This window comes from Camelus bactrianus, chromosome 14 (genome assembly GCF_048773025.1).
Source record: "Camelus bactrianus isolate YW-2024 breed Bactrian camel chromosome 14, ASM4877302v1, whole genome shotgun sequence".
NCBI lineage: Eukaryota > Metazoa > Chordata > Mammalia > Artiodactyla > Camelidae > Camelus > Camelus bactrianus.
The window spans coordinates 6,508,215-6,526,703 of NC_133552.1; the positions used below are offsets into that span (position 1 = coordinate 6,508,215).

At 46.4% G+C, this 18,489-nt stretch overlaps 1 protein-coding gene across 1 annotated transcript in view; it reads left to right on the forward strand.

Annotated features, from left to right (window-relative positions):
* The window catches only part of LOC105066313 (cilia- and flagella-associated protein 337-like), a 35,142-nt gene extending 20,737 nt beyond the window's left edge, over nucleotides 1-14,405 (forward strand). Inside the window, 8 exon segments of the mRNA XM_045513983.1 lie at nucleotides 781-837; nucleotides 1,558-1,601; nucleotides 2,909-2,968; nucleotides 5,101-5,266; nucleotides 10,983-11,122; nucleotides 11,909-12,054; nucleotides 13,546-13,662; nucleotides 14,270-14,405. Coding sequence (XP_045369939.1) covers nucleotides 781-837; nucleotides 1,558-1,601; nucleotides 2,909-2,968; nucleotides 5,101-5,266; nucleotides 10,983-11,122; nucleotides 11,909-12,054; nucleotides 13,546-13,662; nucleotides 14,270-14,405 — 866 coding nt within the window.
* The last annotated feature ends 4,084 nt before the right edge of the window (nucleotides 14,406-18,489 follow it).

Genomic DNA, 18,489 nt, shown 5'->3' on the forward strand with positions numbered 1-18,489 from the left:
AGGCATGTAACAATCCTACCTCCTTTTCTCTGACATTTCATTGCCAATGACTCTAAACGTCTATGTAGGAAGGACATACTTCACATAAATGTTTGTGGTCCCAGCTGTACCCCATGCATTTGCTCCCTCGCTGCCTGAGTTTTAAAAGAGTTTATACCTGGTATATATACATATATACCTGGTATACACCTGATTTCTTAAGAGTTTAACTTTTCTAAACATTTTAATCATCGTGTAAGTCAAACATGCAAAGTCTAGATGAACCTAGTCTCTTTTGTGTGTCATTGTGATTTTTTGTTCTCAAGCCTGCTTTTTCCGTTTGTTCATGTGCTGTGTCTGTTCTTGGTAAAATTTCCACAGTTCTGGCCTGTGAGACTATGCGGAAGATCAGAGGCAAACTTTCTTCAGGTATCAGAGAATATAAATGAAATTGAAGTAAATAAGATAAAAATTACTCGGAGTAACAAGTGTGTGATCACTAGTTCTGCCTCTGACCTCACACATGCGTCTGCTCATTCGCTGAGTCAGTGAGTGCCAGGCACTGTGTGGCGTCTTTCAGGAGAAGGTGAGCCCCTTCCTGTAGCTGAGTGAGGGCTGAATTGGCCCTTTAGGGCAGGGAGGGTGGCAGTGCTTTGATGGCTTGAAAGACACATAACTGTGGTCTGGAAACTAGAAAGTAAGTGCTGAAGTTTCCCCAGTCATCCGTTGGGTGAAGTCAGTGTGTGTAAACTGATTCAAGAACTAAGATAGAAGAATAAGTTGATAATATTATCTTTCTAGATGAAAAGCAAAATGAAATCTGTGATTGTACCTACTGGGAGGTGAGCCAAAACAAGTGAGTTATAGTCCACTTGACTGTAAGAGGGGCATCTTGGGTACTTAGTGGGGCATCTTTTTTGATACAAAGTTTGTCCTGGAGGAAGACACCAAGACAGTAAAGGGAATTTTCCAGAAAGAAATGTGTCGAAGAATTCCCCCAAACTGTGGTTGGTCCCAGATGGTAATTCAGACAACGAGGCTCTTCCAGAATATTGGAAGCAATTCTCTGCACATTTTGATAACTGTGTAGGGGTAGAGACCAGAAGCACTGTATCTCTCCACCAAATACTTTATTACGGAATAAATCACAAACTAGAGTAATTAAATTCAGCAGCCATGAGTCAAAGAATAAAAACCCTATAAGTTCCCTCCTGAACATTGAAATGTTAAAAACAATTCTTGATCAATTTATGTTTGTGCCCCTGCCTCCGTGGTTCAACCACGCTCTTGGGATCAGGGCATCCTTCGGAAGGCAGCTGCTCGTGGAGCGCACCTTGGAAATAACCGGGTACCCTGCTTCTGCTTCTGCATCCTTTAAGAACCAGTTAAAAAACGGACCCTGTTATCAAATCACGTTTTATCTTGCTCTTTGCAAAAAACAGAAGAGGTTGTTTTCTTGCTGTCTTCATTTATCATATGTACATGACAAAATTAAGCCACAGTATTGATTCCATGCAAAAAATTAAGCAGATAATAAGCTCAAGTATCAAAATGTCATGGTCTGTTGTTGTTCTGGGCGTATCACAGCTGCTGAATGGGACGGAAGAATAAACGTGTACTTTGTCAGTGAAATGTACAAAACTATGGTATTTCAAAACTCTGCTTCAGACTGATTTCCTTTCCCACACTCACCCCCCGTTGATTCTTTTCCCTTTAAAAACAGATTTTGGAGAAATTCTTTATGCCATTGTTGGTACAAGTCACACCGTGATATAGACAAAAGTTTCCTCCTCTCTCTCTCTTCTCTGTCTCATCTTTCCTTCCTGCTTCCCTTTTTTAAAAAAAAAAGTTTATACTTTTCCTTTTTCAGTTTCTTCTCACTAGTTCTTTTCTACGGGAAGAAGTGTAATGACTCTGTGCCCAGTTGCGATGTACGGGGGTTTCCTCACGCCAACAAGCAGTTCTCCAACACCAGCTGGTACCCTACAATTCAACTCCATTCTCACGCTACCTACCTTGAGAGAGCGTCAGATTCCACAGGTTCAGGGTTGAGTCCTATAAGGTACAAGACTCCTCACCGCAACTTCAGACACCATTTGCAAATCCAGGTTGTCACCTGTGCCTCTGACCAACTGGCTATAACATAGGAGTTTCCAAAGACTCCCCTCCTTGGGTTATATTAATTGGCTTAGAGCAGCTCACAGACCTTAGAGAAACTTTTTTCCTACTGGATTGCCAGTTTATTATAAAAGGATATAACTCAGGAACAGCCAGATGGGAGAGGTGCATAGGGCGCAGTATGGGGAAAGGGCAAGGAGCTTCCATGGTCAGCACTTAGGAAATTCAGAATGGAAACAAAAACCAAATACATATTTCTAATTATAAATCACAATGTCACACAGTCCTAGGTAGACAAACTATCGGGGCAGAGAGGGCATCTTTGGGGATCCAAACCAGACCGTACCTTGACACCTGTGGCTCCCCCTCACCTTGCCTAGTCTTCTCAGCTTTTGTGCAGGCTGGCTGTGTTCCTTGCATCCTCAGATGATTTGAAAGATGACTACCTGAGAGGTCCCGGCTTTGAATTTGTTCTTTGGTACTACAGGCTCCTGAGCTGATGGCTTTTGTTTTAGCCCCTGCAACAGTTCTGGGTCTCATTACAGAGGTGAAGCTATGCAGACCATCCGAGGAGAGCCTGTCAGTTGACATATGATTTGCTGGAATGCAATCAGCCCAAACATCAGGACTGGATTGCCTTTTATTCCCACTGGCAGTAGGGGAATTTGCTTTGACATTTCAAAAATCCACATCACTGGTAGGGTGAGGGGTAGGGTTATAAAATGTGCCATCACCTCTCCCTGAAGCTGTGAGTGTGTTGGCAGCTCATTTTACTGCTTGTACAACTTCTCCTGTTTGGCTTTGAATACAGGACACACCGTCTCATTTTCATCACTTCCGGAAGCCACAAGCACACTGGCAGGATGACCTGGTGAGCCCTGGTCCACTGTCCGGCTCTCAACCCAGACAGTGGCACTTGATGGGGATGTCCTTCACTCCTGGGGTTCACCCTGAGTCTCCTGGGCCTGCATCTGCCTAGGGTGATCACAGCATCTCAAAAGCCTTTGCTGTGGCGGGGTTTCGTGATTGGGATGCAGGTAGAGCCAGTAGCACTGAGCTTCCAGCAGCTGCTTCAGCTCCAAGAAGAGTGATGGCCTGTGTCCAGGTTGGGACATGAGGCCCAGGAGCAAACCCATGCATCTCCCCTTGAGCTCAGCCTAGAGTCCTGCGGTGTAGGAATGGCAGCCCAGGATGTGATACGTATGACTTTCCTCAAAGAAGCATCCACTTCCTATTTGTTCTTGGCATGCAAAACTGTACGCATTCACTGTGCCATCCTTGGGTGGCTGGGGAACCTAAGCGATGACATTCCTTCCACCTGTGAGGGACTTCTTACGATTCTTGTTAGCACTCAAATTGCCCCCAACTTTCTACAGCTTCTCAGGGTTGAGTGACATCTCTCAGAATTGTCTGGATGCCAAGCCTTTGAGACAAGTGTTAAGAAAGAAAGGTTACTGTGAATAATAACCACTTCCCACCACCCAACCTTACATTACGCCCTTATAAATATTCCAAAAGCTACAAGTCACTAGAATACAAATTCAGTGAAGACAGACCTTGTCTGTTTTCTCTATCACATTCCCAGGAACAGCTTGGTGTCTGGTTTATCTTAGATGCCCTATTAATATGTGTTCATTCAGCAAGCATACATCAAATGCCTATTGTGGGCCCACTGTGCGCCGTTCACTGAAGATGCAGCAATGAGCAAAGTGGTCACCACACGGTCCCTGCCTTCGTGGAGTCTGCAGATGAGTGATTGCTGACTGAAAGAACACAGTTATGCAGAAGATGACCCGAGGGAAGCCATGGTCATTGGAAGGGCAGAAGTCATGCCAGAGTCAGTGAAGTGTTAGTTTATTCAAATATTTATTCATTCAGTTATCAATTCTTTCAACACCTATTGATCAAGCCCTGTCATAGTGCCATCCTTAGAGGGTAGACACAGAAGATAGAAACATGAATAAAATGTGATTCCCGGCCCAGAATTTCACAGGCTGGCAAGGCGATCAACTAAGGAAATAATCATCACACGATGTGACAGATGCTATAATAATGTATGAAACGCTGGAGAAAGCTGGGACAGCTGGGAACTGCTAACTTTGCTCTAGCACCGTACAGGATATTAAAAGATTACTAGGATTTTTCCAGGAGGCCAAGGTAGGGAACAGCAGCCGAGAGGAGGAGGAAGGGGGAGAGCGTGAGCCGAGTGGGAGCACGAGAAGCCATTGAATGAATGTCTCTTTCCCAACTGTCTTACCCACCATCTTCCCAGCAGCTTTCAAGCAGAAGGGGCATCTTAGATGATCGCGGATAGGTCCTCAAGGGACGCTCTGTAGGAACTAGGTGAGGGCAAGGGAGAAAAAAATATCTTTACAGCCCCAAGAAAGGCCAATTCTCTCCACAAGGAAACTGCTCCCCAGTGAGAAAATGGAAAGGATAACGGCCAGGGACTCTTTGAAGTCTGCAGACTAGTCTCAAAACCAAAAATATGTTCATTTCTTATCTTTCTTAAGGATCCACATCCAAAAATCTTCCTTTCAAGGAGAGTAGATAATTCCAGTTCCTAACAGCACTGGTGAGCCACAGATGGGGGCAGATGGGAGCCCTGGGGGAATTGAGTTGAGGGACTCCACACATTGGAATTCAGATGTGGGGCTCTGGGGAGACCACACCCCTTTGGCCAGTGCTTGGGTTCCGTTGTCCTTTCCCATCAGCATTCCGATATTGCCAGCGCCATGTGGAGGTAAGGAAGCTGCTAGAGTAGCGCTTGCCTGGGGAAGGTGACAAAACTGGCTGCAGGAGATGCAGCACCTCTCTTGCTGACCTGCAAGCAGACGCCTGCCTGGGGGACCCCCTGGTCCTCTGGGCTGGGCCACGAGGTTCCGGTGAGTCCTTGATGTGGGCAACCACAGGATCCTCTGTCTTAGGCACCAAATGGAGGGAAGTTAGCTGTGGGTGGCTGGGGACTGGATTTCTCAATCTGTCCCTCTCTGTCTCTCCCAGAACCACAGGAACAAGGAGGCCGTCCTCTGTGTGGCTTACTGCCCACCTTTCCTCCTGGCCACCTCCCACGATGATGGCGAGAGCATCATTTGGAATGTCATCTCAGGCCACAGGTACTGCAAGCTCAACACCTCTAGCCCCCCTGAAGGAGCAGAAGACGGAGAAGGTAGGTGCGGGGTGGCCTCCACGGACACTCTGATTGGCCTGGCAGCCTTGGGCTCCCAGCAAGTTGTCTCAAGGAGCCTCAGCTCTGGGTGGCTTCCGGTTATAAGGGATTGGCCTGAATTCAGGCTTAACTCGTCAGATGGAGATTCAGATTCCCTAAACTGGAAGGAAGCTTAAGAGTTGAGCTAGCTCAGTCCACATCCTCAGGCACCCATCCATGAAAGCTCATCTCGCAGGCCAGCCCACCACCTCCAGGAGCCCTTTTCTCATCCCCTGCCCGCCCCTTGGGCCTTGCTGGTACAGCTCTTCCAGTGCTGACTGTTCTCCTCTGCTTTTAGGACCACCCTCCACATGCTTCTATCACCTAGCAAGCAAGCCAGACCCACCCCACCCGCCCAGTTCAGACATCATCTCCTGATGGTCACTCATTTGTGTGCCCTCAGGCTTTATGCCACCCTCACCATCAGCCCCCTCTAGTGGCCTCAGGTTCCTGGGTCCTCACATGGCCTACAGCCCCCTAACCCACCGTCCCACTGGGGCCTGTCCTTACTTCTTGTATACTGTATTGCAAAACTTCTCCCCACCCTCCCACCCCTACTGTCCCCAGTTTCCCTGCCCTGGGTCCATTTCTCCAAGCCCCTTTCTCTTGGATGGGTTCATTCATTCACTTATTCATTCAAAGAATATTGACAAGCCCTTGCTATGTGCCAGGCCCGGTGCCAGGTCTTGGGGCTGGTAATCACATCCCTTTCCCCCTTAAGTCCTGAACCACATGGGAAAATACACATGGGAGGATCCACTCGTCTGTCAGTTTCATTGCTGGCGGTGCTGGACTGGAAAACTGGCAGGAGCCCACAGCCAAATGGGCTTCTTACCCCTTCTCTCCCCACGTCCAGAGTCCAGGCCAATCCTCTCCCAGCGGCCATCTGAAGACCCGCATCTGCCAAAAGCCAGAGGACCCACTGCCTCACACCCATGGGGCCCCAACAAGAGAGACACAGGGTGCTGGGCATATCTGCATAAAACTGGAGAGCTCCTGCATCTCCTGAAACCCAGCCAGCAAACCCTTAGAGAGCCATGAGCCCCAGACGACAATACCTGCTTTGGGCATTTGATGATTTAGTAGCCAAGGAAAAGCTCTAATGATTCATTGGATCAGCAAATATCTTTGAGCTGCTTCCACGGGCATAACTCCATGGGAGATGCGTAGAGGAGACTAGAGAGAGATGTGGGGTCTGGTGCTGCCCTCAGGGGAGTCAGTGTAAATCCAGAGACAAAATGTGCATGCCCAACAGGTAAAGTAATGATACAGTGATGCAGTCAGCCCCTCTGTGCTTGAGAGACACTCTGGAGGGCAGGGGTTGAAACTGAAACCACTGGACACCACGAGATTAAAAAGAAAGTCTTACCTGCAGATTTATTATCCAGTCTATTCTTACCCCCTTTACTACACATAAAAAAAGCCTCTCCTGTGGAGCTCTTTCTGAGAGTGCCTAAGAATTTTTTAAATCTTTAGGGGGAAAAATGGTGGCATTTCCTTCTAAAGGTTTATTTTCATTGCATTTAAATGAAAATTAAGTCACTGGCCAAGAATGCAATGTTGACCTTTCAGCCAGCAGTTCTAATTTAAAATCCTATTTGAAGCAGCATTTATTGCTTAAAGTTATGTGACTGCTGGTTTTGAAAACCTCCTCTTCTACTCCAAAAATGCAAAGCCAGCCATAGCTCCCAATTATTCACATTTCAACACTGCAAAAATTGCACAAATTAGGTGGAAATATGTGAAAGTTCCCCCATCCTTCTGGGAAAGAGCGGTACTGGCTCTTCCTGAAGGGCAGAATGGAACACAGTGGTCTCTTTTCACATAGGACTGTTTAAGAGGCTGCCATCTTACTTGGAAAACCATCTGGACATTTCTCCTGAAGTCATCCTCTGTAGAGAGGGGAGTTAAGAGAGAAAGGCGGTCGTGCAAGCAAAGCTGAAAACATATTTTTTCTGCCAACTTTTCAATATTTTAGCTTCATTCTTCCTTCTATGTATTGGGAATTGTTACATCTTCCGCTACATCAAAGAGAAAGAATTTGAGAGCGAAAGAGAGAGACCAAGAGATTTCAGCCAGGCTAAAATCCAGAAATTTGTGAGTTCACTGAGAAAATAAAGCTCTTTCTATTCTTCTTCTTCTTTTTTTTTAATTGTGGTAAAATACACATAATGTAATATTTGCCATCTTAATTATTTTAAGTCTATAGTTCAGTGGTGTAAATACATTCACAGTTGTGCAGCCAACACCTCCATCCTTCCCCATAACTCTTCTTGAACCTGAACTCTGTACCTATTAAACAATAACTCCCCCGTCCCCACTGCCCCCAGGCCCTGGCCGCCACCATTACAATTCCTGTCTTTATGATCTCGATTACTCATGGAAATGGAATCATACAGTATGACTGGTTCACTTCACCTAGCATAACATCCTCAAAGATAACGTCCATCCATATTGTAGCATATTGCAGAACTTCCTTCCTTCTTAAGGCTGAATAGTATTCCATTAGGTATATACACCACAGTTTGCTTATCCATTCATCCATTGATACTTGGATAGCTTCCACCTTTTAACTGTTGTGAATAATGTTTCTATGAGCATGGTTGTACAAATATCTCTTCAAGACCCTGCTTTTGATTCTCTTGACTATATTCCCAGAAGTGGAATTGCTGGATACATGATACTTCTAGTTCTGATTTTCTGAGAGACCACCATACTGATTTCCACAGGGGTTCTGCCATTCTACAGTCCTGCCAACAGTGCACAGGGTTCCGATTTCTCCACGTCCTGACCAACACTTGTTATTTTCTGGTTTTTGTTTGTAGCCGTCTTAATGGGTGTGAGGTGGTATCTCATGGTGGTTTTGATGTGCATTTCCCTAAGGATTAGTGATGTTGAGCATCTTTTCATGTGCTTATGGCCCTTTGTATACCTTTTTTGGAAAGATGTCTGTTCAAGTCCTTTGCTTTTTTGAAACTGCTTGTTTTTTCTTATTGTTGTGTTTCAGAAGTTTTCTATATATTCTGGATATTAACCTATTATCAATATATTATTTGCAAATATTCTCTCCCATTCTGTAGGCTTCCTTTTTACTCTATGGATAGTGTCTTTTGATGCACAAAAGGTTAATTTTCATGTAGTCCAACATGTCTATTTTTTCTTTTATTACCTGTGTTTTTGGTGCCATATCCAAGAAATCATTGTCAAATCCAATGTCATGCAGCTTTTGTTCTATGTTTTCTTCTAAGAGTTTTATTGTTTTAGGTCTTACATTTAGGTCTTTCATCCATTTTGAGTTAATTTTTGTACCTGGTGTTAGTTAAGGGTCCAAATTTCTTCCTTTGCAGATGGATATCCAGTGTTCTCAGCACCATTTGTTGAAAAGACTGAAAAGGGTCTTGGCACCCTTGTCAAAAATCATTTGACCATAAATGTGAGGGTTTACTTTAGGGCTCTCTATCCCATTCCACTGTCCTGTGCATCTGTCTTTATGCCAGTGCCACAGTTCTGATGACTGTAGCTTTGTCAAATGTTCTGAAATAAGGAAGTGTGAGTCCTCGAGTTTTCTCTTCTTTTTCAAGATTGTTTTGGCTCTCAGGGGTCCCTTGACATTCCTTATGAATTTTAAAATGGCTTTTTCTATTTCTGCCAACAACATCTTTGGGATGTTGATAGAGATTGCATTGAATCTATACATCGCTTTTGGTAGTATTGACGTTTTAACAATATTTCTTCCAATCCATGAACATGGGATGTGTTTCTATCTATGTCTTAATTTCTTTCAACAATGTTTTTTAGTTTTCATTGTACAAGTCATTCACATCCTTGTTTAATTCCTAAGTATTTCAGTCTTTTTGATGCTATTCTAAATGGAGGTTTCTTTTTTTAAATTTTCTTTTCAGATTGTTCCTTGGTCATATATAGAAATGCAACTGAGTTCTGTCTGTTGACTTTGTATCCTGCTACTTTGCTGAATTCATTCACTGCTTCTAAGAGATGAAAGCTTTTTATTTAGGGAAACAATATAATAATATTTAGTTTATTTGTGAATAATATTAGAACAAAATAATAATATAATAATTTAAATAAGATAGTATTTTTATTAATAATAGTATTTAGTAGTTAATAATACAGTAAATATAATAACAATATGCTAATAATTATATAAGTAACATATTTAATCCTGTATGTCATTTTCCTGAGTACTTTTAATGTATTACCTCATTTAGTACTCACATCAACCCAGGGAGATAGGTGCTATTGGACCCATTTTCATAGATGAGGAAACTGAGGCTAGAGAATTAAGTAACAGTAACTAGAATGGTTACCATTTGTTGAGTGTCTCTGTGCTCTGAGTACCTTAGGTGCAGTATCTCCATTCAGCTTCATAGCAAGGTCATGGAGCACGACTCCCATAGAGTCCCTAGTTTACTCTTCCCTGAAACTCTGTGAACTAGCAAGTATTGTCTCCCTGTCATGGATGAAAAAACTGAGGTTTTGGGAAGTGAAATGCTCCTCCAGACCACGCGTAGGGGAGTGGGGGAGCAGCACACCCGCCCCTACCCTAGGATGAAGTGGGCAGGTGAAGGGGGTTATCTCTGCTGCCCCTCCCCCTTTTTCATCATCCTCCCTCCCACCACCCTCTAGGGCAATACCCCCAGAGCCGGATAATCTGAGAGTAAGGTGACACCTTAGCCCATCGCTGACCACACACCCCAGGCTTCAGGGAGGATACGGGGGCCGAGGAGCCGGCAGGAGCCTCACCACCATGTAGGTAACCCTCCATCTGTCTCTGAGAATCCTCAGTGCCCCAAGGACAACCACAAAGCCCAATGTCAAGGGCACGGGCTTTGGCTGCAAACACATCTGGGTTTGAATCTCAGCACCTCCACGTATGAGCTGTGTGACCTCAGGCAATGCGGTTCTTTCTAAACCACGGTCTCACTGCCTGTAAAATCAAGAGCATGATGTCTAACTGGGATTGCTGTGCTAACTGACCATGGTGGTGTTGAGAAGGTACTGAGCTCAGTGCCTGACACAGGAAGTTCCACTAAGTGGATTAGCCTTGCTGTGGTGATCGTCCACCTGCTGGCAGGGCCTCAGTCTGCCTTGTCCACCGTGGTTTCCCAAGTGCACAGACCCGATAAAAAACGAGTGAAGGAAAGAATGAACTCTTGATGGCTTTGAGCAAAGCTTGTAACTGTTTTAAATCTCCATTTCCTCGTCTGACCCTGGGACTGATAACCCAGTACCACGTGATTTCACATGGTTCTGCATCTTGGCAAACGTAAAAAGTGGCATGCAGGTTAATTAGTATTATTCCAATCCAGGAATCCCAGGGAGTGGGGACCTCTTGGGAAGTGTCCACAGAGTCCCGGGCAAAGCCCCGACCTCCCCACCAGCTCGCGGGCCCCGCCCTCCAGCCCACACCAAGTTCCCAAACCCTGTCTCTCTCCCCGGGTCCTATGGCAACGCCAGGGTGCCCTGAGCCACAGGGCCCTCAGCCTTCACGTCTGCCTTCACCCGGTCAACCAGGCTGGGCTGGTTCCTAACCTCCTTCGTGCGCCGCCTAGGCTTCAGGCCCCAGGCCGGGGGCAGCTCTGTGACCCGGGGACAGACCCAGGAGAGGATGAGAAAAGAGCTGGGAGCACAACCAAAACGCTCTCCTTGCCCCCAGGCCCAGGCCGGAGTGCTTCCTGCCTCACCTTCCTGAAGGCGCGGGCAGCGGCGCTGGGATCACCCGCCCAGCCCTGGCGGGCCCGTGGCCCGAGGGCAGAAGGGAGCCCGCGCGGCTCTTCCCTGCGGCGCTGCGGGCGGGTTTGGAGAGGAAGCATCTCCAGGCGGTCAGGACGCCCCGGCTGCGCCCGCTGCCCTTTCCCTCCGGCTGCTCCGGTCTCGCCTTGGAGCCCAGGCGGACTAACGCCAGCCTACTCGGCCGCAAGATGAGCAAAGGATCCTGCGCTGGGGATCAGCGGTGGGGGCCGGTTCCCGAGCCCACTAACTAGCTCGGTGATGTCACCCGGGTGACAGGACCTCCAGCCTTCAGTAACATGTAATGAGTGGGCCAACGTCCTGCTCCAAAGCTCTAGGATTTTATTTTAAATCTCAAGTTAAAAGCAGCTACCGAGCAGGGAGCTCGGGAAACGCAAGGCACATACGCCCAGGCGCCCTTCCTCCTGCTCCCCTCCTCCAGGGCTCCGTCACCTTCTGGAGGCTGTTCGCGAGGCCTGTCCCATCGCAAACTTCACTACTCTAAGTTTGGCCGTGGTTTGGTAATAAGTTCCATGCTTCAGGTTTGGGTTTGTTTGTCTGTCTGTCTGTCTGTTTTGACACTAGCCTAAGTGACGCAGCAGCTCATCAGGGCTCCAAGCCCTTTCTATCTGTATGTCTACTTTACTGGAGGATTAATACCAGCACAGTGACTAGTTCTTACTATAAATGGGAGATAGCATTTCACTTGCCATGGTCTGACAAGTAAGCTGTACCTGCGATGGGCCGTGTGTGTGTGTGTGCGTGTGTGTGTGAGATGGACCCTGTGTGTGTATATGTAATGCGCCCTCTGTGTGTATTCTGTGTAATGATCCCTGTGCGTGTGTCTTTCAGTCCAGAGACAAAGCCCGGATCAGCAGCATGGCAGTGACAGCAGGAGACACCTGTGACTATGTGGCTGACCAGGACGGCTTGGTGCACGTCTGCGACATCGAGGAGTACGGCCTGCCGGGACCAGAGCTGCAGCCTTCCAAGGGCAGGCAACGAGCTCTCTGTGTTAAACACTCTGATGAGCACAGCTTCAGTCTTAGTTTAATGTTCCGGTTGGTAAAATTAAATTGCACCCAATGAGGAAGAGATCTCTTAAAACCCTTTAAGAGCAGATCTAGAGAAAAATATTTTCATGAAAGTATTCAATGTTAACAAGGAAATGGGAAAATGGCACTTATACACTCCTGGGTGGAGAATGAATTGGTGTATAGTATCTGAAGGGCACGTTGACAATGTGCATTAAAGCTTTCAACCAGCAATTCTAAAGATCTGACCAAAAGAAATAATAATAAATGTGCACAAAGATTTAGTCATAAGGCTGTGAATCAATATATTTCTCATGAAAGAGAGAGAGGAAAATAATAGAGAAAGCCAGGTGTCCAACATACGGTGTTGTAACATATTAGAATGTCATTTAGTCATTAAATAGGGGTGCTATGTACGAAAATGTATTCGCAGGGAAAACAGTCATGATGAAATTATTAAATGAAAAAAAATCAGATCACAAAACAATAGGACAGTACAGTTCTACCTTTGTTAAAACAAAGTACATGAAAAATCAAAAGTATAAAAAAAATGCACCACACCAATGTTTTAACAAATGTTACCTTTTTGTACATGAGGTTATAGATGTGTTTTATTTTCTTCTTTTTGGAACTGTCTTTTCTAATTTTTCTGGATACATATTGTTTTGGTAATAACAAAAATATGTTTAAAATTGTGAAACACTTTCATACAATTGTAAAAGTGCTCGTGTTTAGAAGAATATCAAAAAGCATGAAAGAACGCAAAGTGAAAAGTACTAGTTGCATTTCTGACCTCCTCTACCCCCCTAACCTGCCATTCCTGCATCCTAGTAACACTGTTAATGAACCTGAATTTCCTTCCAGAAAGTTTCTATGTATGTGCGTATATGTGTATATGTATATATATATACAGGGCCCATACACACACGCCCACAATACCCACAATACATAATTTTCAGGGCTTGTATTTTTCATTGTATCTCTTGGCCAACTTTCTAAATAACCATATTTAGGTCTATTTAGTATGTTTAATACTTCGCATATTTAAATGGTTACATAATATTCCATTAAATACGCTTCTGTAAAGCTCGTTTCCTGTTCCACCACCGAAGAAGTTTAAGTGCTAAAGTAAGAAAAACTGGAATTTAGAGTAACAGTGATCTGCCTTGCACTGGTCTCTACTGGGGACACAGCTTTCACCAGGCTATTTTAAAAATTATTTTTGATTACTCGCCTCCTCCTGCATGCTTACCAAACCCTAAGTGCTGAAGGAAACCGTAGCATAAGGACCTTGCACAGGCCCCGTTTTATGTGCCTTTGGAGCTGGAACAGGGTCTTGCACGTAATAGATACTGGATAAACATGTCTCAGATTAATGCAGCAAGACCAGTGATTGGCCACACCAGTGCCTCTCTCCCTGCTGGACGCTCCTCCAGACCCGATCCCATCCTGTAGGGACCGTTATGCAGCGTCTGGCGTCATGGTGGCTACCTCTGCCAGTGTGCTCAGGTGTGCTCTTTCCTCTGATTTAGATGGGATGTTCTGGCGGGCCCACGTCAGCATGGTGACATCGTGAGTACCATCTGTTTTACAGTTCCGGGATGTGTAAAAGAGTTAACATCCTTTTCACAGCTTTGATCAGACTCAGGATTCTCTCAGAAGACCTCTGAAGTCGTCAAAAGAGGAGAGCAGCGTTATAATTCTGCTGCTGCTGGAAACATGTATGCTGCCTACACAGAGTGAAGGATGAGATTGAAGTCTTCATTTTTCTTGTAAATGGATGATTGTTTTCCTCAAATTGATCTGGTATTTTAGTGTAAGTTTAGAAGCTTAGTAAGTTTAAGATTTTTTTTCACTGGAGTTAAAAGGAGTCATTGCTGGGGTGGGACCTGAACCCTGGCCAGAAGTTTCTTTTCAGCCTCTTGGTCTTCCTCACAGACCCATCATCCATAAGATGGTCTCCAATATGTCTTGTCTGGCGTCTTGGGGCTGGAGGTGAGGAATTTGGAGCAGGTATGTCATGGTAGGAGGCAGGGGAGAATGGTACCAAGAATAACTCGGGAGATGACCTGGCTTCTGTGTTCCAACTTTAATTAGTGGTGTATTGACATATCAAGCCAACACCCCTTTCACGCTGGTGCAACCTTGGGGCATCTCTTCTCCCCTTTTATCTCATTAGTTTGGAGCTGATAGAAGAAAAGATTCTGTTGTCATCCTCCCTGGACCGCACTGTGCGCCTGTGGAGCACAGACAGGGAGCATATATGTATGGACCATCCACCTGGCCACCAGCTCAGTCCCAGTTCAGAGCCTTGATGGAGTCTCCATTGGGTCATGAATTCTCTGAAGTCAAATGTATTCATCAGGCCAGTACTCGGGCTGCCGTAATGACATACCATACACTGGGCAGCTTAAGCTGTGGAACTTTATTTCTCACATGTGTGGAGTTCTGGAGACTGGAAGTCTGAAGCAGGGTGCCAGTGTGGTCAGAGGGGGCTTTTCCTGGCTTGCAGGTGGACATCTTTTCAGGTCATATTTTGTTGAGTCCTCGCATGGCCCAGAGAGAAAGAGAGAGAGGGAAGGTGAACACTCTGGTGTCTCTTCTTATAAGATCACTTTTGGATCAGGGTCCCACCACATGACCTCAATTAACCTTAATTACTTCCATAAAGGCCTTATCTCCAAATACAGTCACACTGGGGGTTAGGGCTTCAACAGAAGAATTTGGGGGAGGCAGACAAAATTCAGTGTATACCTTAAAATCAGTTTATTTTCACAAAAATTATCAAAATCAAAAACATGTAAATTTAGAGAACTCGGCTAGACTGGAGGCAGTGAATTTGGTAAGGAACTGTGCTATCATGTCCCGGTAGGAATGATTCAGGACTTGGGGGAGCTGTGTGATGAGGAGTGGGCTGTAGTGATGACATTAACCCGAGTCACTGCTCAGAGAGACTCCGTACCTGCTTAAGTAGGTTACCTTGTCTCCCTAGCTGAGGTTTCTTGAAGCAGGTGCTAGAACTATTTTGGATTTATCCTGCAAGTTCTTAGCGTAGACTGAGTCACTTGTGCGCTGATGTGGTACGTTTTGTAGGAGCTCTTCCGGGCTTGAGGCTCCAGGGCCAATTGCCCTGGATTGTTTCTTACGGAACCATGGGCAGAACTGAATTTGATTACGTGGACCTCACAAAACTTTGCTCTGATTAGAACTCAGGTTCCCTTCCATCCTATATTTACTGTGTATTAATTTATCTCTGTTCTTCCAGGAACCTTTGGGCAGAGTAGTCCCTGGGATATTTTCACTCCTGCCTCCTGGGGCCACCACCCTAGAGTGCCAGTGAAGTTCCAACAGGTCCGCAGAGCGTGCCTGCTCACCCAGCGCTGGAAGGAGGTGTTCCTGCCACGCGCACAGGAGAGGAGGGACAAGGCAAGGTGGTGGAGGGCAAGGCTGGTGCTAAGGTGGGTCTGCACATCCAACTCACCTGTGCTTCCTTCGTAGCTTCCTGGCAGATCAGCACAGATTACAAACTGCAGCCTGAAAGGGCCAAGGCATGACCCAGAGGACCAAGTCAGTACAGAAACAAATGTCCCAAGGTCGTGCTACTGGCCAGGGCCGGGGGGCTTATTGTTGCAGGTGGGAGACAGCGGGGGCTAATCCCCCAGCATCAACTTGACTTTGTCCTCCTTTTCACCGGTGTAAAGGCTATTGTCCGTGGCCTTGGAACACAGAGACTCAGCACCACACTCAACCTGCTGTCACATCAAAGAGACAGACCCGGAAGATTCAGCCTGCAGCACACGCTCACCATTAGGAAATACATTTAAGCGCTGGGCCTCCTGACGGGTGAAAAGAAGAAATGGTGGGTTTAGCGCCTGAGTCTATGAAAGCGTCGGAGCAAGAGATGTTGAGCGGGCCCTGGTAGATGCAGCCTTGATTTAGAGCTCAGTGAAATATATGGATTTCCAAGAAATGCTTGCCCTTTAATAAATGGAAAAGAAGGTCATTTCATGAGCTATTGCTCACTGGTTATGTTACAACTCAAAGCAGGACACCTGCTCTGCCAGCAAAAAAATGTGTCTTAGGTTTTGCCTTGGCAGCCTCTTGGAATACTGATCACACAGTGTGTCCTCGTCACTGACGTCCTCGCAGAGCCCCAGACACAGAAAATGGGGAGTGAAGGGCCCGGGCAGCCATCAATCCAGAAGACCTTCTGTCTTGTCAGGAGCCTCCCATGGTTCCAGGACCTTGTTCTCACAGCATTCCCAAGGTGGTAACACGGGGCCCTGGTAGCTCCCGGGAGGCTCAGAATGTTTCCACACAGCACTGGCACTGTCGGCCTATTTAAAATACACTCATTTCAGCAGGCATGTGATATCCAGAAAATAAATATGTTCATTCACTTTGATCAGGCCCCCAATTTAGAAAACAAAAGCACAGGGGGAGGTGGGAAGAGAGAGAGGAAGGAGCTAATGGGGGAAATGAACTAATAGACACAAAACCCTGGGTCCCCACACCAGACCTGGAGAAAATCAGACAGCAGCTCAGATGCAGGAAGGAGGGAGCTGAGGGAGGGCAGGCTGGGAGGGAGCGGGGAGGAAGGGGAGGAAAGGGAGGGATGAAGTATTCTCAGTTCAGTACATTCAAAATAAATAACTCACATGATGCTCGCTTCCCCCTCCCCAACCCGGTGAAAGAGGAGGAAGCAATAGACTTCATGGGTGACCTTGATCTTGTGTAGGGAAACCACTAGGTGCTTTTGTGTTTCTTATTCTGTCCAATTTGGCTGCAAATACTTCAGGAAACAGTCTGTAAATTCTCCCCAAGAAAAATACACAGAAAAAAAAAAAAAAAGAAACTGAGGACCCCTTATGTAGTGTGTCTGGGCCGGTCGATGGGAATTCAAAGTGAAAATACAGAACAAAGTGTATTTGCAGTGCTGTTTACAAGTTCGGGTTGCCTGAGGTCTACTCCCAGGTTCGCACCCATTAGTTGGGTGACCTCCAGCAATCACTTCCACTGATCTACAAAACAAGGGCTGGGATTAGCTGATCTTTAAGTTTCATTCTAGCCCTAAAAAATATTATGTTTCTCTGCACATCTGTTTTGCAAAACGAATGTGTTGATTGGATTCTGGATGTCAGGAGTGAGTCCGCCAGGATGCCAGCGTATCAGACACAACCACAACTGAAACAAGTTGACTGAATGCAGAAAACCGTTCACCTGGAAAGCATCACAGATGAATTGGTAGTTTGCGTTGAAAGCTCAGGGGAACACGCTCTTGTTATCTAACGGATTCAACCAGCCTGGGTCCTGTCCTAACACGGAAAATCCATGTAACTGACATGTTACCTGTGATCCTGGTTCCCATTCCCACATCTCCTTCTTCCAGCCTGGAGAGACCACAAACCCTCATTCTCCAGCAGACTCTGTCCTAGAAGTTGAAGGGAAAGAAGATATACATCAATGGGATGCATTTTGCAGTGACAGGTCAGCTGAAAAGAAAACCCAGGTTGAAGCCAGGGCCCTCCTGAAATAAAAGGCAGCCTTTGCTGGCTGAGGTATCCCAGGTCACCTGTCCTTAGCACGAGTCACTGGTCCCTAAGCCCCACAGCCTGTGAGAAAAGCAAGGTCACAGCTCAAATCTCACCAGTTTAACATCCTGCTTACCTGGCTCAGGACACTCTAAGGGGCCCCAGTTTTGTCTGGTCAATGAATGTGGTCAGAGGCCACCTTTGCCTCAAGCTCTGTGGCCGGTTGCTGCCCAGGCTGCTTGAGGCAGGACCACGCACGGGTACTCCCACAGGAGCCCTTTGTGTCCCCTGCCGCTCCTCTCGTCATGGGACTTGGACCTAGGTGGTGGGGCTGCATGAGTGATGATGTCACCCTGACATCCCCGGTTTCTTGGAGTAGCAGCTCCGAGGCCGAGAGCCCAGGCCCCTACTGCATACGGCTGCCCTGCTGTCCTAGCCTCATTTCCCTCTCACTGTGGCCTTGTGGTACAGATGCTGTTGGGGCCTCCTGTTTCCACCCGCACGCCAGGCAGCGTGAAGAAACAGGAGCGTGCAGAACCAGGTCCAGGACAGAATTGTGTGCCCTCCCACGAGATCAGCTCCCTTTGCCGACTTTCCAGGAGGCCTTGCACACTTCTGCTCACATCTTGAGGGCCAGAATTTAGTCGCTGGGCCCCACCTCATCACAAGAGAGGCTGAGAGTTCTGTACCTAAAGAAGAAGGAAAGAAAGAATTTGGGGTAGACAACTGGCAATCTCTGTGCCAGGAGGTCAAAGAGTAAAAGGCTTTGGATGCTTCAGAGTCAGAGGGTATCACACCTAGAAACACCATTCGTTGTGCATTTCCTGCCAGAAAATGGCAGAGAGCCGTGAATCTAAGGTCTGGATTG